The following is a 23,987-nucleotide window of genomic DNA, read 5'->3' as shown; positions in this document are numbered from 1 at the left end:
GGAAACAGAGCGTTCTATTCTTTTTTTTCAGCTATATTCAGGACCCTGTAGGAGTGTGTGTGGATGATGGCTCTTTCAAACAGCCTCACCTGGCCCCAGACAGTCTGATTGGACTCTGGGGCTGGGTGAGCTGCACACCTGTTGCATATTGAGCAATCAGTGGGCACAGGATGAACCAGCCATCACCACACACACTCAGGGAGAGATCTCCTGCATGGCAACATGTTGCAGCGCCATGTAGCATTATCTACTATCTACGTCTACCACCACCCTGAGTCCTTGTCTGGAGAAGCCCAGTGAAGTCAACAAGCATTGACATTGTTACAGTAAGATTTCCTAACTTCTCCTTGACCCGTTACCCCTCCACTCAACTGATAGTATGTTGTACGTCCTTGCACTTAAAAATAGTACGGAGTATTGTCTATCATCTTATACTAGCTAGCTTTGTTGTATACAAGGATGGGGTTAACCTAGCGATTGTTAGTGCATGGCATTTGGTTTTATGAACATCCTTACTGTTACGACGGCGATATATTATTTCTCCTTCTGAGAAATTTTAAGTCGCTCTGGATAAAACGTCTGCTATGCCCTTAATGTTAGCGATACAATAGAAGAATAACCAAATGGTGGTTTCGACAACGTCCCCCGGAGAGTTTGAAAGCCTGACAAGAGAGGGCCCCCTCCTAACAATAGTTAGGGCAGACCTGCCCCCATTAAACCATCTGAAATGGAAGTAAGAATAGCTGCTGACTCAACTTACTCAGAGACACTGGTAGAAAATAACCAAGTTCTATCACTTCCACTAACTAAGAGAGCATGAGGAATCGGAGAGTCCGGATCAAGTATTGACGGAGACTTTATTGTTACCCGCAAACAAGCAACAACAAAGCTGAGTGAGCTTTGCAAAGACACTGCTGGATGTATTCTATCCCCGTCTTTTTATCCTCACGCTCACACTTTGTGCCCGCCCACAGCATGCATTGTTCTCCTGTCATGGTAAGGCCAGTCAGTCATACATTTCTTATGTGGTCAACATCCTCAACTAGTCTAATGTCAACATTAGGTTGACTAATCTGAACATTAGGTTGAGCTAATCTATACATCTGATGGACGTCAATCTAATCAACATATTAGATTGACGTCAGCACGCCTTGCCCCCAGACTCTCTGGCGCCGTGCCGAGTCCCATAGTACGCCTTGAGGGGAAAAACGGTCTGTCTAGTTACTGGACCAGATGAAATGAGACGGAGAGGTAATAAAGTCTGTCAGCACGAGGACCTTGGATTTATTAAGTAAAGTGGCAACGGTTATACAGAGTCATAAAGCGTGAGAGATCGAATATGTCTAAGTCCCTAATCAGCGCTGATGGTTCGTCCAGAGCTTCGCCTCCGTGGAAGGTCTGCTTCAGAAGAAGATGATGAGTCCCTGTGTGATACAGTCTTAAGCTGTATCCTCCTCTCGATGAGGTGTGTGTGCGTTTGAGGTGTGTGTGGTTCTGTGTGTTTTTGCTGGACCTTGGCTCCCAGGCCCTGGATCTTCTTGTGTTCCTCCTAATGGGGGAGAGCTCTCAAAATGTCTCCTGTGTGATAAATTAAAACGGGGGAGTGCCCCCCCGAAGTGTCTCGTGTGTGTGATAATTTAATGTGGCTCTCAGGCCCTGGTATGGGCAGGTGTATCTCTTGGTTCCTCCTAACGGGGGAGAGCTTCGAAGTGTCTCCTGTGTGATAAATTAATGTGGCTCTCCCGTTCTTGAGGATGACTGGTGCATTGTCTGAGTGTCTACCATTTGCCTGGGAAATGGGGCCTTCGGCTCTGGCCTTGACCTGACTATATTATCATGTTTGTGTTATGTGTTCGTTGGGTTAGTTAGCTATATTTGTAATGTACATGTGATGTACTCAGCAGGTTATTTTGCCCAACAGCCTATGAACAGAGATGATTTAGCTGCTTTCCACTATTAATGTATCTATATGATATATAGGCTTGATAATACTCATAGTTAATTTATAAAAGTAATGGTTAATTTCTCCCATAACACTCGCCTATAACCCAACAGGGAGAAGTCCCCCCTAACCATGGATTAAGTCTCCCAGATCATCAACTCTGGGTAGATACTCTGAGCTTTAGCATCTCATTCTGGCCCCTGGATGGAAAGCCCAAGGATGTAGTGACGCGTGTCCCGAAAGGACCCACTGTATTGATGCGTCTCTCTCTCTCGCTCTCTCGCTCTCTCTCTCTCAGACGCATTCAAAATGCGATCAAAGGTAAAGAACACATAGACGGGGGGAGACATGGGCTGCATGAGAAGGCCACGGTGAGGAATACAAAGAATGTGTGTCTCTGTAGGCCCCATAATATGACTACCATTCTTTGACTATAACAGCATGTAAACATGTATGCATTTAGACGCTATAGATCTCTGAAGACTGGAACGACGCGCTTCAACAACAGCTTCCACCCTTCAGCAATTAGACTCCTGAAGATTTACAACTCTACTATTTTTATTTGAATTTATTCCCTCCCCCCACCCCCCACCGGAAGGAGCTACAAAAAATACCACCAACTTTGTTGTGTGGCTATTAAAGATGCTATTCTGTGTGGCACATCACATAAGTGTGATCCTAAGGAGAACACAAACACATTTTAAACATGTGATGGCTGTTGCATCAGCTCATGTAACATGTGCCGCCCTGAGGGTGAAATAGGAAAAGTACTCAGAGATGTATAACAAAGGAACATTTGTTGAGAAAATGGGTTGGACTGGTTAAGGGCCGGGCCGAGCACCTCCGTCACCTCGTCTGTGAACAGCTGAAAACCGTATTGGGAACAAGAGCATAAAAAGCTTGGGATGGGTATAAAATAGCAGGGGTCGTCGTAAACATCCAAATGCAAATCACTCGGCCTTGTGGTTGCTTGTTCACGGTTGACAATAGGGTCTTCTGTCCTTCTTGCTCCGGACTCCTTGATTCCTCCTACTCTCTTATTTAGATGAAGTGATAGAATTCGGCTTCTACCACAGAAGCTCTGGCATGGATGGATACAAAGAAACAGAAAAAGGCTTACATATGGTCTGACAGTTCGTTGGTGAACAGTAACTCAGACAGTCTGAGTCACTGGGTGGTAAGAGAATGGCAGAACCACAAAGGAAGCTTACTCACACCAGTTTATGGAAAACAATAGAGGAATTACGCAAGAAAAAGTGTGATAAATTAAATCACGTATCCGCCCATACAGGTGAACAAACGCAGGAATGTGAGGGGAATCGCATGGCTGACGAATTGTCAGTGAGCAGAAGAGATTACCCTCGCCAGGCAAGGGTGGTCACAGGGAATACGTTGCTTATGCATCCAAAATAATGGTCAAAAAGGGGTAAGATCATCATTCCGGGGGGATAGGGCTTTTGACCAACTGCGAGCAATGCATTGCGCACTGGGGCATGTAGGATTTAAAAGAACTGAGAAATGGTTCATAAAAGCTCACATTAAGGTACCTAAAATGCGCGCAATATTTAAGGAAATAAAATCACGGTGCGAACAATGTGCTAATAAAGGTGGGGATTAGATTAGATTTATTAATTTGAGCAGCTAGCAGCACGTAGAATCAGAATTACCACCTTTAACTAGTCTAGCATGTAGAAAACATGCAGATTATTGTAGAAATTAGGCGAGAAAATCTTGCTGACCAGTGTATAAACGGAAAGTACACCTACTAGATCCCCCCCCCCCCCCCCCCTATAAAATATTGGGATGCAGTTGAACAAAGGACGAGAACTTGGAGCTAGAACGAGAACTTGGACCTCAGGAGTGGACTTGGCGGCTGAAGGATAAAGGGTGAATGTACATATGAAATGAAGGGAGGAGAATCAGGGAAGATCTAGAACGAGGACCAAGAACAAAGGACCCAAATTTCCAACTCCCTGCAGCAGAAGATGACCAATTTATTTCGTATTTTGTCTTTTCTACATGATGTAAGACTCTGAAACACTTCTGTTAGATAATCTCCTATTGTATGTTATTGAAATAAATATCCAGTCTACAAAGGATTTGGACTTCAGACATTTCTGCTTTCCCTGTGCTTAACCACCCTCGCTAAAATAGACATACAATTTATGGGCTGGAGGGACCTTGCGCTGAACATTGTAGTCACAAAGGACGCAGTTACACCAAATAATCGCCAGGAGACCCCAAAAATAAAGCACATTACAAGAAACCTGGAGGAATTCAACATCTGGTTCCATAACTTACAAAGTATTTTTTTCTTCATAAGGTAACATCACAATATACAGAAAATAATCTTTCATCGATTTATCAGTTCCTGTGTTTTCATGCCTTGGAAATGTGTGTTGACGTAGACCACCTTCCGTTTCTTAGATCTCTGGAATCCTCTCGAGTCGGGGAGACAGCTGTTTCATCCCCCTCCCCGAGCACGCTGCTGAGCCCGAACCAGAAAACCAGGCGCCCACTAGGAAGAGCAGAACAGTCAGTTAACACCAATGAGGTTCAAGAGACAACATGGAGGCTTTGGACTTGCTTTTGAATGCAGAAGTTTGCTATTAAAACAGCTTGCCATACCGTCATCTATCAGAGATTAGCTAGCCACAACTTCCTCTTTTCACTTATGCGTCGATGATGGAAGTTAACATTAATACACAAACCACATGTCAACCCTAACGGAAGTCTGTGAACCAACAAAGCTGGGACTTCAAAAGAACGCTCAAGCTGCACGGAACACAAAAGAGGGTTCATTAAAGTAGCCTACTCCACAACAGAGGACTATCGGGGACGTTTTCATCATGGGTGTGATTTATTAGTCTTTCTGTTTCTTTCTGCTGAAATATTGGTTCGATTTCCTCTCTTGGCATTTTCAATATAGTCTTGTGCGGGTGTTTACCTGAAGGTGACCACATGTCCTTCCCCAAACTGGACCGGATCGGATGCCAGGTGAGTAGGTGAAATGTGTGCCAAGTTGCCAACATATGCGGGTTAGCGTGACCGTTTCATGTTGTGAGGGTTTATGTTGATGGGTTAATGTTGTCGGTTCCAGGTCTGCCTCGAAAACTTTCCCGATATCATTCAATTTAAGACACACCTCCGAGGCAATGAGCACCATAAGGTAAGCATAACATAGATATATTTGTGTAACCTTTCAAGAAGGCCTTACGTTGGCTTTTTTTTGTTTAGAAGCCACGACGGTAGCGTATGGGGAACTCTACCTAGATGTAACCTCGTCATGCAACAGAACCTGCTCTAGACTCGACTCTAAACCATATTCAACATAATTTTACATTATAGTTAAATCAGGGCTCTCAAGTCTCACGCATTCGGCGTGAGACGCACGCAATTCAACCCATGCACACGCTCACACGCCCACACTTCGTATTTCTCACGCAGAGAAATTACAAGGATAGCGCCCACCAATATGGGCCGCTATTTAACAGTGGAACAGGTAGGAATCTAATGGGTTTCCCGTACGTAGGGTAACCAGACGTCTTCTTTTGCCCGGACATGCCCTCTTTTTGAGGCGGAATTTCAAAATCGTCGGGGATTTTATTAAAGCCTCATACATGTTCACATTGAATTTGCGTTGAGTTTCTCTGGGTCGTTCACAAACAAACTAGGTAGGCTACGCCCTCCCCTACTCAGTTCTGTTCGCTTTGCATTGGTGGAAGTGAGAGGTTAAGTAGAGCCTTCAGATTGGACGGTTTGGCTTACTTTTTTTTTTTTTTTACCATTATTGTTTTATAGGGACAAACATTAACACATTTCTCCTACAGGGGATTGAAGTTCTATCTATTGAACAGAAAGAAACACACATACTCTGCACACTTTACCACAGCATTCGCCTACTGAACGCCACAGATATATTTTAAGCATGCACCAATCAGCGTGGGCACCGCCCACATTTCCCACGGTATCGTGTCTATATAACGCGGTGTATACCGTCGCTCATCCTCCACGCTTTTCTTTCAGCATTTGGAGGGTACAGCAGGTGGGAAACTAAACGGCTACGCCTACAATCATAGAAGTAGAGTTATAATAACATAACTATCGTTCTATTTCATGTAGGCTACGCCGTCTAGGCTTTCGCCTTATGGGCTAAGGTGAAGCTGCGAGCGGAGCCCGATTAATGTACTCCTGCTGGACCCCAGTCAAAACGACTTAAGTCACCAGAGCACATTAAGACTCAAAAAGCCAAGGAAGTGTAAAACACAACAGCTTAATAAAAAACGAATTCCTCCTAGTTCAAGCAAGGCAATGGTCAAGAGAGAAAAAAGTGAGTCTGTAAAGACTCCGGCTCTAATCCGTGCTTCATGGAACCCATGAAAAGGAAAAGAAAAACCAGAGCAACACGGTTTCCGTTAGGTCCGCTACCCCCGGGGGCGGAGTCACGGAATCCGGCTCTCCAATAAGGGGACTCTCTCGGCCGTTTCTTATTTGAAAGAAACGGCGGGAGTGCCATATTGGCAAACAAAACCACCTGACAATTGGCGGGCCAATAGAAAAAACCCCTAGCCTGTTGACTGGTAGTCAAGTCCAACTCGCCAGCTGGCGAGAGGAAATCCAACCACGCCGCTTTAAAGAACATGTCTATATTCTTAAGCCGTAAAAGGGGTCCCAATCTCCAGCACAGAGTTGCCGAGTGAGCCCCTGGACATGTCTAACATGTAGAAACGGACAAAGGGGCCGGGGGAAGACCATGACGCAGCCGCGCAGATGTCTTCCACCGAAACGCCCTTGAGTAGAGCCGTTGAAGCGGCCACGCTCCGTGTGGAGTGAGCTTTAACGCCCAACGGTGGCGCCAAGCCCTGCCGAGAGTAGGCTAAGCAAACACCCTCACATACCCAGCGAGAAAACCGCTGCTTAGAGAGAGCGCGGCCCCTGCTAGCGTCGCTATAACACACAAACAACTGTTGTGTGGAGCGGAACGCGGCCGAGCGATTCACGTACATAGCCAACGCCCAAACCGGGCACAGGAGATGCAACTCCGCCTCACTAGAATGAGGCAGGGGGTGAAAAGCCTTAAGCACAATATCCCTCGACCGAAACTAACTATTAATGTTCTTCGGGAGGAACGCAGGATTAGGTCTGAGCAACGCGAAGGAGCTGTCCTCGTTTAGCAACAAGCAACTCGGGCTGACGTACAGAGCGGTTAATAAACCGGCCCGCTTGGCAGAAACCAAGGCCAACAAGAGCGCCGTCTTAAAGGACAGGGCATCCAAAGGGGCCTGAGAAAGAGGCTCGAAAGGATCCCTGGACAATCCGCGCAAAACGGTGGGGAGATCCCAGCGTGGTGTAAGCACGCGTGAAACAGGCCTAACACGTCTAGTCCCATGCAAGAATCTCTTGACCAGTGGATGGCTGAAGATCGGTCCACCATCACAGCCTGCATGGCCAGCCGAAACGGCTGCCGCATAGACCTTGATAGTGGAGAAGGCCAAACCTTTCTCCAATAATCCAATAAGGCCAAACCTTTCTCCAGGGATCCAATAATGCAGAAACGAAAGCACGCTTCCCACCTCGCATTGAGATGGGACAGCGTGGTTCGTCTCACACCAATTAGAGAAGGCGCACCACTTCGCCGCATAGAGGGAAGAAGTAGAAGGCGCACAAGCGCTCTGAATAGTGTTGATAACCGTCTCGGGCAAACCTTTGCCCTGCAGGATCAACCTCTCAGGAGCCAAACCAACAGCCGTCCCGAGACATCGGGCGAGTGGTGCACCGTCCCGTGGGCCTGTGAAAGCGCATCCGGTCTGAACGGTACCGGCCACGGCGCCGTCCATGAGAGCGCCGCCAGCTCTGGAAACCACAGAGCAGAGCGGTTCTCTGGAGCCACTATAATCAGGGACTATCTCTCCTGTCTGACCCGTTCCAGAAGAGGAAGGATCAGCTGGAGCGGGGGAAACGCATACAAGAGAGCCCGCGGCCAAGGTGTGTGTGCCAACGCATCTACCCTCAACGGGGGAAGATCCCGAGGGCTGAGGGAGAACCACCACCTGCAGTGCGTGTTCTTCCTGTGCGCCTGGCGAACAGGGACGTGGAAGTAAGCATCCTTGAGATCCAGGGATGTGAACCAATCGCCCTCTCTCACACACCGGAACAACGCTCCGACAGTGAGCATTCTGAACTTCCTTGTGGCAACGAATCTGTTGAACACGCGAAGATCCAGAATAGGTCTCTTTTCCCCTGACTTCTTGGAAACCAGGAAGTAGCAGGAATAAAATCCTAGGTGAGACTCGTGGGGGGGAACGACAGTGATGGCCCCCTTCACCAAGAGACGTGCCACCTCTGCTGCCAGAGCCGTGCTCGCAGCCGGGTCCCGTAGCGTGGTCTCCACCAACCCCATAAAGCGTGGGGGACGACACTTGAACTGTATGGGATGTCCCCATCTCAACGTGGTGTCCAACCACGATGGCAGAACGCACCGCTCTTGCCAACACGCATAGCGGTCGGAGAGAGGGCGAGCCGACAGCTGAGGAAGACCGTCCAGGAATAACCTGTATTCCTCGGCCCCTACCGCCTCCACACTGCGTGTGAACCAAGGGGGGCTTCCAATGAAAGGGAGGAGGCTCAGCGAGCGTAGGAGACGTACCAGAACCAGCCGCTGTAAAAACAACGAGCTGTCTAGACGTTGCGCTCGTGCCCGCTGAACAGGGAGCGAGCTGTCCGGCCGCCGCACCTGTGCGCATGCGCTGTCCGCAGGCTGTAAACACAGCGCGCGGACCCGTCTCCTCACCTTCCACAAACTGTGGAAGGGAGGTAGAGGGGATAATATGGGGAACCAGGAGACCGGTACAAGCGGCCGTATCCACGGGCTCGTGCAACGAGTCTCTGATCCGTCCACGAAGATCCGCTTCTTAGAAGCAGGTGAACCAGAGGCCATGTGAACACGCCGTCCGACCGCCACCCTACAGCCACCGGGCTGAGAGGGGGAAAGAGGCAGCATGGAGGAACGCACCACAAGCGTAGGACGCAGGTGGCCTAAGGAATATCGCTCTTTAGGTACCATATACCGCCGTTCGGTCGAACGGTCTTTACTTTTTTCTTTATTGGGGAAGGAAAAAGTAGGAGCAAGCTTCCGGAACTTCCCGGTCCGTGGCGCTGCTCTCCCCGTCCGCGGCGGAGGCTGCTGCTGCTGCGGCACCAGGGCTGGAGTCGGAGGCGGCCCCCTGGAACGCTGGGACCGGCCTGGACCCCGCTTCCTCCCGGCCTGCTGGTGGGTGGAGCCCGTGAGAATCGCCCCGAACCGGGAACGATTCTCACGGACTGACTGCTGGTGCGCGAGAACCTCGGAGAACCGGGGACCAAATAGGCCATCCGGCGCTAATGGACCCTGGACGAGGCTGGCCCGCTCTCGTTCCGGCACCGCAGTGTGGGAGAGCCATATGACCCTTTGTATCATGGTAGCCCACGCCATATGCCGGCCGTCCGAAACGGCTATCGGCTGGCATAGCTGGAGGATGGCGCTGGAAAAGCGGGAAACAGCCAGCCATAAATAGCCAGCCGACAAGGAGACCATGGCAGAGGAGAGCAGGGCGATGTTGTTGACCGCCGCCGCAGATTGAGAGGCACAAACAAACACCCTGTCAGTTAGGCCGACAATCTGCTTCTGGAGGCGATCGGGGGGCAGTGGCTTTTCGTTAGCCGCTGCCAGGGGAGGCTCCAGGCGAGGGATCCCCCTCGCCTGAGTATCGGTCCAGCCCTCCACGTTGGTGAAATCCTTGTAGGATTTCACCGGGGCCTTTAGGGTCGAGGGGTCCCCACCCGAGACATCGGGCGGGTGGTGCACCGTCCCGTGGGCCTGTGAAAGCGCATCCGGCCTGAACGGTCCCGGCCACGGCGCCGACCGCGAGAGAGCGGCCAGCTCTGGAAACCACAGAGCTGAACGGTTCTCCGGGGCCACTAATATCAGGGACAGTCTCTCCTGTCTGACCCGTTCCAGAAGAGGAAGGATCAGCTGGAGCGGGGGAAACGCATACAAGAGAGCCCGCGGCCAAGGTGTGTGTGCCAACGCAAGACTTTATTGTTACCTGCAAACAAGCAACAACAAAGCCGAGTGAGGTTTGCAAAGACTGCCGGGTCATCCGATCCCGGTCTTTTTTATTCTTTCAAACTGAACTGTTTTGCATAATGGTATGACCATTATGCAAAACAGCACATGCTCAAAATGTCCTTGTATGTGGTCATCTTCTGCAGTTAATCTAAACAATGGGGGGACGTCTGTGAGGCCCTCCTATGAATTCAGAGGTGGTTTTGCTGCTTTCCACTATTACTGTATACACATGATATATAGGCCTGATAATACTCATAGTTAATATAAAAGTAATGGTTAATTTCTCCCATAGGCGTAGCCTAACTAGTTTGTGAACGACTCAGAGCAACGCAACAGAAATTCAATGTGAACATAAATATCCTGGGCCATTTTTAATAGAATCCCGGACGATTTTGAAATTCCGCCACACATTTTTTTAAAAGTGTCTCAAAAAGCAGTCCCTCCAGAAAAACGCGATTATGCGATCGCATAATTCAAGCACAATCAGCCAAAGTCCGCATATTCATGCGGGGGCCGCATTTTTTCAAACATGATATTTCCCTGCAAAATATGCGGGGCTTGCATGATATCATAATCCCGGTATTTTCGTTGGAAAAAAATCACATATATCTTAGCAGAAAGTTGAAAAATGTTGCGTTTACTTCACACGAGCAGTCATTTCCCCCTGTTGCCATGGGAACGTTATGAAGTGACGTAATTACGCGACGTGAACATCATCGAAAAGCTGAATTTTTCGCAAGTTCCCGCATAAAATTGCATAAATGTGCCTCATATTTCGTTGCACTTTTTTAGTGTGCCACGGGTTGATATGCGTGTGTCTCATGCCGAATACGTGTGATTTGAGAGCCCGATTTGTTTAAATTCGAGTGACTTTTCGACTGACAGCTATATGATATTTAAAAAATGCATCAACCTAATTCTCCACTGCTTGAACCCGCAGCAAATGGTGGAGCTCTTCCCAAAAGGTACCCCGTTGTTTTTATTATTATTATTATTATTATTATTATTCTGTGTCTTATAGGTCATAGTTCATATTCATGAACTATTTCACAAACCGAAAATAAAATACATTTTATTGGCGACTTTGAAAAAAGTAACTTGGACATGTGCCACTCCAGATAAAGAGGCTTCCTCTTATCAGGTTCACCCAGGGTCTGCACCAAAAAAAATCTGCTTTAATAGGTCCATGCCATAATCTAAGCCTTGAGTAACGCAAACCAACCGTTTTCGTTGAATTCGTATCATGTAGCAAACCTGATCACTTGGATTTAATTGATTAATTTGACATACAGATTTAATTTCAGTTTTAACAGTTGTTTCAATGTCTTGTGACCCAGTCACCCCAAATCAATACCAGATATTTCTACTACATTGGACAAATGAGGCAGCGGAGAGATAATTATTCTCTAATGCCTACAATTGGTGAAACTGATGCAAGAAGACGCTGTATCTGAGTTGAAAGGGTCAAATATACAATTTAAAACCAACTTCATCGCAGTGATTCCTTTAATCAATTTTGTTTTTCTGTTGTTTTTTTTAGGGAAATGCCATATTCTAGGTAAGTTCGATCTGCTGTTTCACAAACTTCAACAGATTGGTTGTTGTTGTGTTTACACCTGGCTAGCGTGAGAAATCCCTCCCATCTCTGCTTCTTCCCTCCAGGGTATTTCTGCCGCATAAATGTTATGGAGCATGTCGCAAAGCACCAACCGGACCGGAAGATCATAGGTGTGTGTTTGTGTGTGTGCCTTGTTATGTGCATTTGCTATTATTTTTGACGTTGTATAGACTGTTGATCTATTGAACCATCAGAAAAAAGTTATGTTATTTGCATCACTTAGCGGATGTAAATGGCTGTGAACCAGGATTCACCAAAGGATGAAATGCCTTTGCACCCTGCTGCAAGGCATAGCATCCTGTGTCTGGTTCTTTTTCCTTGTGTCTGAGCAGTAGTCTTGTGTGCTTTTTTGTGTCTGTTCTCCTAGGCCTGTCCATGGTGACTGTGTGTCATCAGGCTGAGCTGAAACACGTATTCTACTTGTGCCATCTGTGTGAGGAGAGCTGCACACAGAAACAGATAATGGGCCACCTCTACTCTCCCGCTCACCTCATCAACTACTATGTAAGGGTCAACCTTCAACCAGCTGTGTTTCCTCATTCTGTTTCTATTATATACATTTTTTTGTATAAGGTTTTTTTTTTAGCTTGAGCTGGGAAGGGGGGGGGGGGGAATTATTATAAAAAAAATTAATGTATTTTTGATGTATTTTTCCGACATACTCAAGGTTGTTTAAAGTACGGGGGTTGGGGACGCAGTGAAAAAGTGAGCTTTGGTTATTGCTGAGTGACAATACATTTACATTTCTTTAAATGTGATGGATTTTAAGACTTGCACAGACCCTGATGTGCTGAGTTTCTCGTGGTTTCCGGGCCCGAGTATGTTCCAAGATGTGCAGCCCGTAGCCAGGCGGGATGTAAAGAAGAATGGCAATGGGGTCTTACAGGTTTGAAACCTTTTACACTCCAGAAATGTAGAGCTGGAAAAATATGACAAAGTGTTGGCTATTTGAATTGTAAAACTGTTTTAAACTGAAAAAATACTTGACATTTGCTGAGAGAGAGAGAGAGAGAGAGAGAGAGAGAGAGAGAGAGAGAGAGAGAGAGAGAGAGAGAGAGAGAGAGAGAGATTCCTCAATGTAAGGACCTTGCTGTTACCTCCTATCTGTCAAGAAGGGCTCTGTGTTAGCCCTAATAGTTGGACCTTATTGATGTTAAACGCACTATGGCACAATGCTATTTTTAATTGAGTGAACCCTTGTGTTATTTAGGTTCTGGATTTGCCTAAAGACCTGTTCTGTGTCATCAGGGGAGCCTCTTACGCTGCAGGTACTTCAATGCAGTGAATTCTGCTTAAGTTTTCATATCCCAGTCAAAAACTGACTTGTTTTAACCTGGTCATGTTCCTCCTCAGCGATGTATACACTTGAGGAAAATGAGAAGCTTGCATCGCAGCTCAAGGGTCAGTTCCTTCTTATAATCATCCTTTGATTATTTTGTATTAACCCTAACATGGTGATTCCAAAATGCATTCTATAGTTTACTATTTCTCATTGTTTGGTCTGCTGTGCTTAATTTTTATACAGTGCCAGTAAAGCATAAATGATCCTTCCATCCCATCTCTTTCCCTGCAGTAACCCTGAGCCTCACACTTTGAGAAACCCTGCTTTGTGTCCTATTCATTGGCTAATATTCCTTTCTGCTGGTTTATTTTTTTTATTTTTTTATAATTCTACTCAAGCAAGTTGTTTATTACGATACAGCAACTGAAGCCCTCAGAGTAATTCCTTCATTCAGCGTTCAGTGGTTAACACGTGTTCTTGGTATTTTTTAGAGGGCAAACCAAAGCGGATATCGGTGCAGAGCTACGTGGCCTTCCCACGCAGAAAGCACGCCCTCCTGGGTCAGTACACACACCAGGAGTACACCGTCGGTCTGACCGCGGTCAGCCAGGAGGAGGGATAACTTTCTTTATAAGCTGACTCGCGCTCCGCCTCCACATATGTGGTTGTGTTCTCCCTGCAGGTCTCCAGCACCTGGTGGAATGCGTCTGTGACGGGGAGAGTGGTAAGAGGTTCCACCTGTGCACGCTCTGCCAGATCACACTGCGCGGACACGCCGTCATCAGCCATGTCATCAGCTTCGACCACGTCTATCGCTACATTGTAAGTGAACCCAATGTGGTTCTTTAGAGTGACTCCTAGTTTTAAAGTCATTTAGAAAAAAAAGAGCCAAAGAGCTCTGCTGTGAATTCAGATGTATGCCCATCGCCATTAGTGTGCACTGTGCAGGTAGAGGTTAGGCATCATGCTCAGGAAGGCCTGCGGGCAGGTTGGGGACATTTGGGGTTTGAACCCAGTACCTTTCGCCTGGCAATCGATCTGCAATAAGCCACTACACCCGCATGCCCCCGACCATTTTTGTCAAATTGCGTACTTTGATAAAATTGTTTTGTGCGCGTACTATTTAATGACCTGGAAATGTGTTTGTATGCAGAATGCATGGCACCCCTCAACCCTGAGATCCAAGCAATGCTACACGGAGTGCAACGCCCTCTTCAAAACCAGCATATTGCATTATGCACGGCAAGCGGAGGAAAGGAGTGGGACCAACAACAGCATCAAGGTCTGCACACCACTTTGTCTACTGAACTAATTAGAGGCTGAAAAGAGGCTGATTATGAACAAGTCCAATAGTCTTAATATAAATACGACAAACCAGTACATGCAAATTGAAATGAACTGGAAAAGTTTAAATCAACTTAGGTAAGCCCAATTATAACATAGGTAAATGGACTGCATTTATATAGCGCTTTATCTAACCATTGGCCACCACTTTACAATATTGCCTCACATTCACCATTCACGCACACATTCACACACCAACGGCGGAGTCAACCATGCAAGGCGACAGCCAGCTCGTCGGGTGCTAACAGTCAGGGTTAGGTGCCTTGTTCAAGGACACCTCAGCTAGGAGGAGCCGGGGATCGAACCAACAACCTTCAGGTTACCAGCCAACCCGCTCTACCTCCTGAGCTACTCCCGCCCAGAGGTGATCAAGAGGGCAATTTTAAATATCTATGATGCCAACATATGCCTTCAAATATTTTCTTTATAGATAAAAGGAAGTTGGTTTGAATAAAATTGTTAAGACTAAAATTAAAACTAGAATAATAGAAAATATATACCCTTCCCTGGGCTTCAGTTCACATTCTTAAAGTCTAAATTAACCCCTTGTTTCCAATAAAATGGCAACACAAAAAAGATATTGCATAGTCTTGAAAAAATTGAATAGTTCAGATTTTGGAACGCAGGGCTATCTCTCCTGAGATGATGTGCAGGATATCGTTGTTCTCCCCCCGCCCTTGTGGTAGAAAATAACCTGCCTATCACTTCAACTAAATCAAGTAAGAGAGTAAGGGAAATCGAGGGGTCCGGATCAAGAATGAAATAAGACTTTATTGTTATCCGAGAACAACAACCAAGCCGAGTTTGTTTTGCAAAAGAACTGCTGGATGTCTTGACTATTGCGCTTCTTAAGGTTTCCTTATACAGTGGTTTTTCTTTTTTTCTAGCAGGGACCGTTAAATCAGCATTTATACATACAATGACGGGAGACGTATATCAACACGTTCCATTGTTCTAGGTTTGACCAATGGAACTGACCCCTTGATAAGTACACTGGGAGATCACCAGAAATAGGTTTGGGGCAGACTCTGGTGTCTTGTCAAGTCCCACTTATAGAAATTCAGATGATTAGCTACTTTCCACTATTAATGTATTTATATGATATATAGGCCTAATAATAATCATAGTCTGCCATAAAATGTAACCGTTAATTTCTTCCATACCCCCCTCCTGTTTGTTAAGTAAGTCAGTAGGAAGTAGTCAGAGGTGCCAGCTGGGATTATAGTTATTTCCACACATTAACATATATTTTTTTCTGTTAAAGCAATTGACAGTGACGACCGAAGTGCTTAATTTGTTGGAGGCATCCTATTCAAAAGGTGAGTCATCTAAAGTGTATTGATAAATCATTCAGAATCCTCAAGGTGATAGTGTATTAACACGTTTCCTTGGTGTTTGCAGCCTTGGCCACACTGGAACCCATCAGTATGGAGTGCAATGGGAGAAGCTTGATCACTAGCATACAACCTGGAGATCCCCTTGGTGAGTAGCAGTTTAAAAGCCTCCGACAACCTGTCAAAAAATGTAAAAACTGCCTGCATGATGACACTTAAAAGTGAAGTGTCTTAGTGTTCATATACCAACATTTGAGTATGAATAATCATAAATAAATATAAAAATGTTTGTTCTAAATACATTTAGCTGATTAGCTTTGTGATCAGAGTGTTGCTTGCATACTTGATTAACACCTATCCACGCCTCCTTTAAATAATGTAGTGGTGACTGTAAAGTTTAACATGATCATAGTACTGTGGAAGTAAACAAAGGTTTTAATTGCTAGGGCTTGTTGCAATGATTATTAGGCCCTAACCGACGAAGTTTCCTTTCAGGGGCTTTAAAGTCTGACAAAGGAGAAGTACAAAGAAGATGCATAGGTTGTTTAGAGAAAGTAATGGCAATGATGCTCACACACTTTCGGAGTCCGTCAAACGCATCTGCCACATCTTGCTCCTACTGTTTATGACTGATTAATTTTTTAAACGTTTAGCTTCCCTGGCCTACACCCAAATTTAGTATTGAGTTTGCAATCAGCAAGAGAGGTTAACGAGCACAGCGATGCAGGCAGGCTGGAAATGAAAGCACAGAGGTGCCCCTCCAATGTAGAATGACGAGTTGGAGCGCTGTACTATTATTTCCGTGTCCCCACCACGATTTGTGATCACTAACAACGATTTGTGATCACTTTTTACTCATTCAGCAGTTGAAGATAAAGACCAAAAAGGTAAATCTATGTTTTGAATCCTTGTTTAACCTCCTTGTGTCTTGGATAAACACAACACTTATACAAACTAAGAGAGCCGAAGTTTGAAAGGTAGATGTTATTGTCAATTAAAAAGTAAAAACAAAACCTGAGTACTTTTGCAAAGAACTTTGGATCATGGTTCAGGTTGAATTGCCAAAATGTGTGGATTCCTCCTGCATGCAGTGACCAATCCCAATGGGCCTAGGAATTAGACACTTCACCTGTGTCCCCACCCCACCTCAGCCACTTATTATTTCCGTGTCCCCACCACGATTTGTGATCACTAACACTGTTTTTTACTCATTCAGCAGTTGAAGATAAAGACCAAAAAGGTAAATCTATGTTTTGAATCCTTGTTTAACCTCCTTGTGTCTGGGATAAACACAACACTGATACAAACTAAGGGAGCCGAAGTTTGAAAGGTAGACGTTATTGTCAATTAAAAAGTAAAAACAAAACCTGAGTACTTTTGCAAAGAACTTTGGATCATGGTTCAGGTTGAATTGCCAAAATGTGTGGATTCCTCCTGCATGCAGTGACCAATCCCAATGGGCCTAGGAATTAGACACTTCACCTGTGTCCCCCACCTCAGCCACTTAAATGTAGGGCAGAAACATTTATTTCAAATTGATTGTAATTTTCTTAACATCCCGACAGCAATCACTAAATCAAATGCTCTTACAAAAATAACGGAAAAATCCTTTATCCTTTGCTATTTCAGGCCTGTAATAGTTCTTATCAATAATATCATTTGAATGGCTTAACTGTCTGTCCACTGATCCGGCTTCTTGCATGCAGTCTTCCCTCACAATTATTTCGCCAGACGGGAGTCTCCCAGGACTAGGATAGGCAGACCTATTGCTAAAGCTAGCGAGCTAGTCACATGTTTTGGGGAAGTGGCCCTGGAGGAAGTCCTGAAGGGAGGGCCGGGGTTTAGTTTTCGGTTGGTTACTTTCAGAATGTAGCTTGCTCTGGCTGGTCTCTCCAAATTGCCTGCTCTAGCTTTAATTCCTATAACTTGCAAATGTTTTTCTTTGTTTTTTGCTTTGTCAATAAAAGCTAAATAAATCTACAATTTTGATTTGCCTCTTTGCAGAACATCCCGCTAATCCATCTTTAAAACTACGATGCCAGGTACATTTAATCAGAGGTCAAGACATTTCTACTTGGCTGACTGCCTTCCTAATTTTTACTAATTGTTATAATTTCCTCACCTCTTGTCAGAACTGCAAGTCCGATGACCTTATGTCCAACTACACCAAACATTTGAACCATTGGACCCATGCTTCTGTAAGCCAATTTACATCATCGTTGTTTTGTATTTTATTGTTTTATATTGAAATATTCCCTAACATACTTTTGTCTTTATTATGTGCCAATGCTACCAGGAACAGAGGAGTATATTTGGTTCAGGTACGTTTCTCTGGTTAAAGCTGTACTATTATTTCCATGTCCCCACCACGATTTGTGATCACTAACACTGTTATTTACTCATTCAGCAGTTGAAGATAAACACCAAAAAGGTAAATCTAAGTTTTGAATCCTTGTTTAACCTCCTTGTGTCTTGGATAAACACAACAATTACACAAACTAAGAGAGCCGAGGTTTGAAAGATAGACGTTATTTTCAATTAAAAAGTAAAAACAGAACCTGAGTACTTTTGCAAAGAACTTTGGATCAGGGGACAGGTTGAATTGCCAAAATGTGTGGATTCCTCCTGCATGCAGTGACAAATCAAAATGGGCCTAGGAATTAGACTTTTCACCTGTGTCCCCCACCTCAGGTCCCCACTGATGTATATACACTTATCCTCCTCCGGATTCTCAGTAGATAACATGATAAAGAATTCACCTCTTAGACATTACAGTCATATCAGAGGTAAGGCAGTGAGGTTCTCTGATTAAATGAAATCCTCTCCATCTCTTCGTATTCACTTATGAGGTGAACCAGATGTTGAGAGGTTAGAACAATAAGGTCAAAGGTCAACTTGGTTCCGGCTAATCCTGGGTTAATCCCAGGGAAAACCAAAACCAAACTCTACAATAAATAAAACACCAATCCTTAGCTACACTACACTTTAGTTGCATGGAAATGACATGCTGCACCACGATTTGGTTTCATGAAAAGACATGCAGAGTCGGGTTAATAAACTTCTGGATGTTTTGGTGACGGTCGCTACTTGCTGTAGACAAATCAGCATGATGCATATACATTATCATAGTTTCAGTTAAAAAGTTATGTATCTTACAGCAGTCACATTAACACGGCATCCTTTTTGTTCAAATGTTAGCAGGAATCCCTTACTTGAAGCTGTTTGGTTTAATGAGATGTCGGTCGGAAGAACCCATCATAGGTGCGTTATTCCCTTAGAACATTGGATGGTCCTACTTGTACGTTTGGTTTGTTTTACATATACATTTAGGGTCTAGGGTCTTCATCTTCTCAAACAAACACATTATGTTTCAGGTCTTCCCTTCATTGTGGTCTGCATCTGTTCCAAGGTGAAAAGGCCAGCAGGTTACCTATGCTTTGCCTGTTCGGAGTACTTCTCGGAAACAGAAGTCTTGACGCACATGAGTTCTCAAAGGCATGCCTTGTTTACAGTGGTAAGCAGATGCGAATCCACAGGACGTTTAGAAGAAGTTCTAGAAGAACGGCAAGAAATATAAAATCCCCTGGCAGAGGCAAATCGTGGTGATACTTTAGGCAGGGGAAAGGGTAAAGGTGTTTGCAAGCCTTGGCTTTAGAAGATATGTTTGTAAGAATTTCAAAAGGTTGTATCAGCGATGTTGGGTGACGTCACTTCTGTTGGTACAAACAGTCAGCTAGCCCCTCACTTCCATGTTTAATGCATCAAGAAAAACTATCATGAACACGCATCTTTCCATAGCCTTCCCGATACTTATTCTTGATTTGGAAAATACACATTGATATTCCCTCATCCTCCTCCTCTTGGGGATTGATTCAGCCATTCTAGCTCCTGATCAAGACAGACGCTGCCCTCCTTCAGCTCCCACTTAGCTTGCAAAACCCCACAACACTCACCCCCTTTTGGTGATTGGTTGGAATACTATTGTTTGGGGTTTTGAGTGGTTGGTGGTAGCCTTTGTTTTTTGTACGATCTCCGAGCATAGGCTGCCTACAGAGATGCCTTTTTTTGACGGCCTGCTTATGGGGCGGGCAGCTAGCGGATCGTGAGGAAAAATCAGATGAAAGTGATAATTTATGTTTCAGCCTGAAATCGTTGATACAACCTTTTTTAAGTTAAGTTGCTGCAATGAAAGATATGCCTCAGGCAAATTTGTTAGTGTTCTCTCTTCCGCTCACACTCTCTCATATCGATGATTTACCCATGAGAAGCTTTTGTGAAAAGTGTAGTACAATGACCCTTCTTCCTCTCCCTCAATCTCGCTCTTTTTTGGATCTCGCCCTCTGGCGGTCGCTCTCTTCCTCTCTTTCTGGGTGATCCACAGCTGCAGCAGAGGGTGCCGTTTGCATGGTACGACGATATGGACACAACGGTCCTGAGGCAATTAGCACTGGAAGAGCAAAAGGCCTATGCAGATCGCATTCTAAAGGTACAAGGGATGTGTTGCACTTCTGTGTGTAGTAGAACTACCAAAAGTGACTTGCACCAATTTGTGCAAAGCAGTTGTTTACACATTCCCTTAATTTTGAGATTTTAAAGGAAAGAATGAATGTAATCATTTCTCTAACAGGTCTTTGATATACCTTACTCCATATTTTCCACGCTCAAGATGACCTTCTACAGTAAGTAGCTCTAGCACAACCTTCACAGTGGAAGTTTGTAAGAATGCTTCTTTTGCTTATTTTTATTTGTATTCATCTTTATTTGTATTAAACCTTTATTTAACCAGGTAGTCTTATTGAGATTAAAAATCATTTTTCCAGAGAGACCTGGCCAAGAAGGCAGCATTAAACGGTCACATTAAGGTTTCACACAAATAAAAAAACAAATGCATAATTATTACCATTTACTAACTTATTCCTTTTATGTTTTGTTGTAGACTTGACTAGAGGAGAAGAACTCAGGAATGTTCAGAAACATTTGAGAAATGACGGTTGGTAATCAAATTCTCCTTTTTTATTTATATTTTAATTGCAAACAATTGTAAATAATTCAATCAAATGTACATTTTGGCATAATATCACAGTTCCATGCCTGACCAACCCGAAGCCTGAACTTCCGTTGCTAGGTGAGCACTTGTATTTTTATTGATTGGTATTTATTTTATGTTAAACTTGTCTCATTCAATTATATTTGTATCTTTATTGTTGAACATATCTTTGTTATTCAGAGAAGCATTGTGGGGTTATTTAATGCTCATTGCATTGTCAAATATACATGGTTGTTCAGTTTATTCGTGTAACTTTTGTGTTCTTGAACACTGGTTCTCTACCATCCTCCGTCTTCCTACTCCTGCACCGTGTCGTCACATGGTCTTTTGATTTGTTTGTGATTTGTTTGTTTGCACGTGCCCGACTATTCTCTCCTCGCGCTCGGGGGATATGTATATTCCCTGTTCATTTACTTTGTTGTGTCCCTCCATTTGCTCTGTTTTTCCTCCGCTTCTGTTTTCTTTCTTTAGGTCAGGATTTTGTGGTGAAGTACAGCATGATGCATGGACAGAATTCAAAGGAATGGAAATTTCTCTGTTTGCTCTGTGGCCGAAATCTGGGAACAAAGGAGAGCACTGCCCACGTGCTCAGTTATGAACATGCCAAGAATTTCCTGGTGAGTCTGAAAGAAGTAAATCGGCTTTTGATGAGTGTGGGAATGTGTGTGGATGATGGCTGGTTGAAGCAGCCTCACCTGGTGGAGTCTGATTGGACTCTGGGGCTGGGTGAGGCTGCACACCTGTTGTACACTGAGTAATCAGTGTGTACAGCTTAGACCAGCCATCTCCACACACACTCGGGAGTGATCTCCTGCATGGCAGCTGAGCACCCTTTCCGTTTAGATTAACACTACTTTAACAATTAACCAGATTACCACCACCACCCTGCGTCCTGTATGTGTGGAGGAGACCAGAAAAGTCACCTGGGTGACTAGTATTAATGGATATTGCTACAATGAGATATTGAGATTTGGTAGTCAAAAAGGGGAATATTGAACTGGATAAATTTAAAGATACATCTTCCAAATGCAAGGCATAATTTGAGTTCAAACTAATGTAATTTCTGTCCAATGTCTAAATTAGCCTTTTAATCTCAAAATGCAAAAATATGCCTGGCAAATAAAGCAGAATGTGAATACAAATGTTATACATGCACATTTTGGTTGAACATTTTTGCAGTCCTTATAGTCGTACCCATATACGCGTTGGCCTATGGTAGTAGACGTGCCTATTTCTTCGTTGACTTATGGAAATAGTTTGAGAGGGCTTGGGGCTCACACGCCTGTACAATCAAAGCACTGGTAGTCGTAGGATATTTGCACTCTCGCAGGGTAACCGCAGTCTATGGACAACCCTGGACCCAGAATGTCAGCAAAGAGGTTACCGGCTCCCGGTGTCTTTTGCCGTGTAGGCGTGTCAACTTTTCAACTCTTGGTCTATCCCTTTTTGAAGACTTGCTTTCTATATGTGATGTGAAACCATAATGCTCTGTTGTGTTCCTTTGTAGGAAAAAGCCCACTGTGGCTCATTGGATTGCAGTGATGTAAGTAGAGAAACATTACTGGATCTTGCAGAGCAAGCAGCAGAAAGACACCCAGTATCAGAAATGCAGGTAAGTGTTTGTGGTTCAGTGGTTAAATTCAAAACCTCGAGCTTCCATATCTATGCTTCTACTGTCTTTTTCATAATTTTCTGTTTTACTTTTAGACTCTATTGCTTGACGAACCTCTCTTTGATTCGAAAGAATATTTAAAGGGTAAGGACATTCATTTTACAGAGTCCGGACTGAATGTTTTTCTTTTGTCTGTTCAAAACTTCCTTATCTCTGGAGTGTCTCCTTTTTGTTTCCGGATTTAAGAAGAACTTGGGAAATTACGAAAGGCATAATGAATTTCCTTATTTGGGAATTTTTACACAAGATTTAACATGCATATTTTACTCGTCTGTTTCAGCTGTTGAAATACTCCAACGTGTGAAGCGGAGACAGAGTAACTGTGAGCTCATCCCTGTGCTGGCAGCTGGAAAGAGACTTGGTAAGTGACCAGATGTTTTCTCTATGATTTCTTTTAGTCTGTACTGGGTATAGTGATTAAGTGGCTTAACTCTTATGTAACTTTGATTATTCTACTACTTGAATAGGGCATGACATCTTTCAGCAAGCAAATTTGGTATACGTTTTTTACGTCCAAGTAATTGATTCTGTGAGCTGTCAACCACCAGCACTACTTCCAGATCTTGTGGTGGAAATAACCGAGATCTACCGCGATCTAATCCCTTCAACTAACTAAGAGAGCAAAAGAAATCGAGGGTTCCGGAGCACATAATCTATGATAATATTTAGATATAGAGCTCCAGAACTCCCGTGTGTTCTAGAATATTTACAGAACACGGCTAATGGCTGTGTGCGCCTCGCCATTGCGATACATCCACTGTAAAAAGAGCGCATGGTACCGTGGCTGCAAGCTGCTCAGGGTCACACCCCCACCCTCCTCATTGACCCGCCTCGCTCCTCCTCATTTGCATTATAGCTACAGACACCAAAACAGCGCATTTGGGGGACTCTCAATGTGCACAGCGTGTGAACGCAAAGGATTGTGGGTATTTTGGCTCGTTGAGCATCCTTGAAATATCGCGGAATTCTCAAAAATAAAGGATGCGAAAAGGGCGCGAATTTCCGATTGTCCTCAACATTGGAACAGTGCTTTTCGGCGTTCTATGACGTAGCGTCCTTAAAAGGGCAACCGTTGAGCATGTGTAGATTTGTTTAATGGTTTGAACGAAGGTTGATAAAATGATTGAGTTACGATAAGTAAGAGTGTCAGAATGGGCAGATATCTTCAATGAAAACGGCTGAAAACGAAGCCGGTATGAAACTAAAACTGTGATTCTGAAGAAGGTTTAAATGATATCGAAAGTGTGTCGATTTTTTAAATGGTTTGAACGAAGATAAACTGTTGAAAATTGATTTAGTTTCGTCTTAAACAGTTGAAGTACCAGAGGACTCCCCCTATTGACTCCCATGTTAAAAAAAAGATACTAATTTAAAAGTAGAATATCTTAAAATATTTGATCAATCTGAAAAGAAGCGCGCGATTCCAAGCTATTAACATTTAAAATTTTGAATGGAGTTTCCAGGGGAAAAAATTAGGAAGGAGATGGGTCCCAAAGTTTGTAGAGAAATATAAAACCTATGAAGAACAATAGTTGAGCGCTGCATGTAGCACTCACCTAATAAAGTAACTGTTAATGTAAACAAAGGGAAATTACAAATTATGTTTCACGAAAAGTAAAATATGTGATTGCTGAGTATACT

General features: G+C 44.3%; 1 protein-coding gene and 1 long non-coding RNA gene across 11 annotated transcripts in view; both read left to right on the top strand.

Annotated features, from left to right (window-relative positions):
- The first annotated feature begins 176 nt into the window (after positions 1–176).
- On the top strand, positions 177–11,025 carry LOC132450853 (uncharacterized). Of its 2 annotated transcripts, none has more exons than XR_009523927.1 (4): positions 177–326; positions 4,370–4,939; positions 5,043–5,111; positions 10,990–11,025. It is a non-coding gene; the product is annotated as an uncharacterized LOC132450853 (long non-coding RNA). The 2 variants fall into 2 exon arrangements; XR_009523928.1 differs by lacking the exon at positions 177–326 and adding an exon at positions 3,854–4,265.
- Positions 11,026–11,571: 546 nt separating this feature from the next.
- The window catches only part of LOC132450845 (uncharacterized), a 36,506-nt gene continuing 24,090 nt past the window's right edge, over positions 11,572–23,987 (top strand). For 5 of the 9 annotated variants that reach the window (XM_060042983.1, XM_060042984.1, XM_060042980.1 and 2 more), the window contains exons 1-25: positions 11,572–11,777; positions 12,035–12,171; positions 12,437–12,553; positions 12,878–12,935; positions 13,021–13,068; positions 13,441–13,509; positions 13,632–13,771; positions 14,103–14,231; positions 15,558–15,612; positions 15,695–15,775; positions 16,844–16,867; positions 17,632–17,669; positions 17,760–17,825; positions 17,924–17,948; positions 18,035–18,058; positions 18,826–18,888; positions 19,002–19,141; positions 20,009–20,113; positions 20,255–20,306; positions 20,564–20,617; positions 20,711–20,752; positions 21,146–21,291; positions 22,182–22,286; positions 22,382–22,430; positions 22,627–22,707. In XM_060042983.1, the coding sequence (XP_059898966.1) occupies positions 11,735–11,777; positions 12,035–12,171; positions 12,437–12,553; positions 12,878–12,935; positions 13,021–13,068; positions 13,441–13,509; positions 13,632–13,771; positions 14,103–14,231; positions 15,558–15,612; positions 15,695–15,775; positions 16,844–16,867; positions 17,632–17,669; positions 17,760–17,825; positions 17,924–17,948; positions 18,035–18,058; positions 18,826–18,888; positions 19,002–19,141; positions 20,009–20,113; positions 20,255–20,306; positions 20,564–20,617; positions 20,711–20,752; positions 21,146–21,291; positions 22,182–22,286; positions 22,382–22,430; positions 22,627–22,707 (1,891 nt within the window). In that variant the 5' untranslated portion in view covers positions 11,572–11,734. The remainder of the gene's footprint in view (positions 11,778–12,034; positions 12,172–12,436; positions 12,554–12,877; positions 12,936–13,020; positions 13,069–13,440; positions 13,510–13,631; positions 13,772–14,102; positions 14,232–15,557; positions 15,613–15,694; positions 15,776–16,843; positions 16,868–17,631; positions 17,670–17,759; positions 17,826–17,923; positions 17,949–18,034; positions 18,059–18,825; positions 18,889–19,001; positions 19,142–20,008; positions 20,114–20,254; positions 20,307–20,563; positions 20,618–20,710; positions 20,753–21,145; positions 21,292–22,181; positions 22,287–22,381; positions 22,431–22,626; positions 22,708–23,987) is intronic. The other 4 variants (XM_060042979.1, XM_060042987.1, XM_060042985.1 and 1 more) reach the window with 4 other exon arrangements.

Source organism: Gadus macrocephalus, chromosome 22, assembly GCF_031168955.1.
Source record: "Gadus macrocephalus chromosome 22, ASM3116895v1".
In the NCBI taxonomy this organism is placed as follows: domain Eukaryota; kingdom Metazoa; phylum Chordata; class Actinopteri; order Gadiformes; family Gadidae; genus Gadus; species Gadus macrocephalus.
This window is presented reverse-complemented; position numbering and strand designations above follow the sequence as displayed.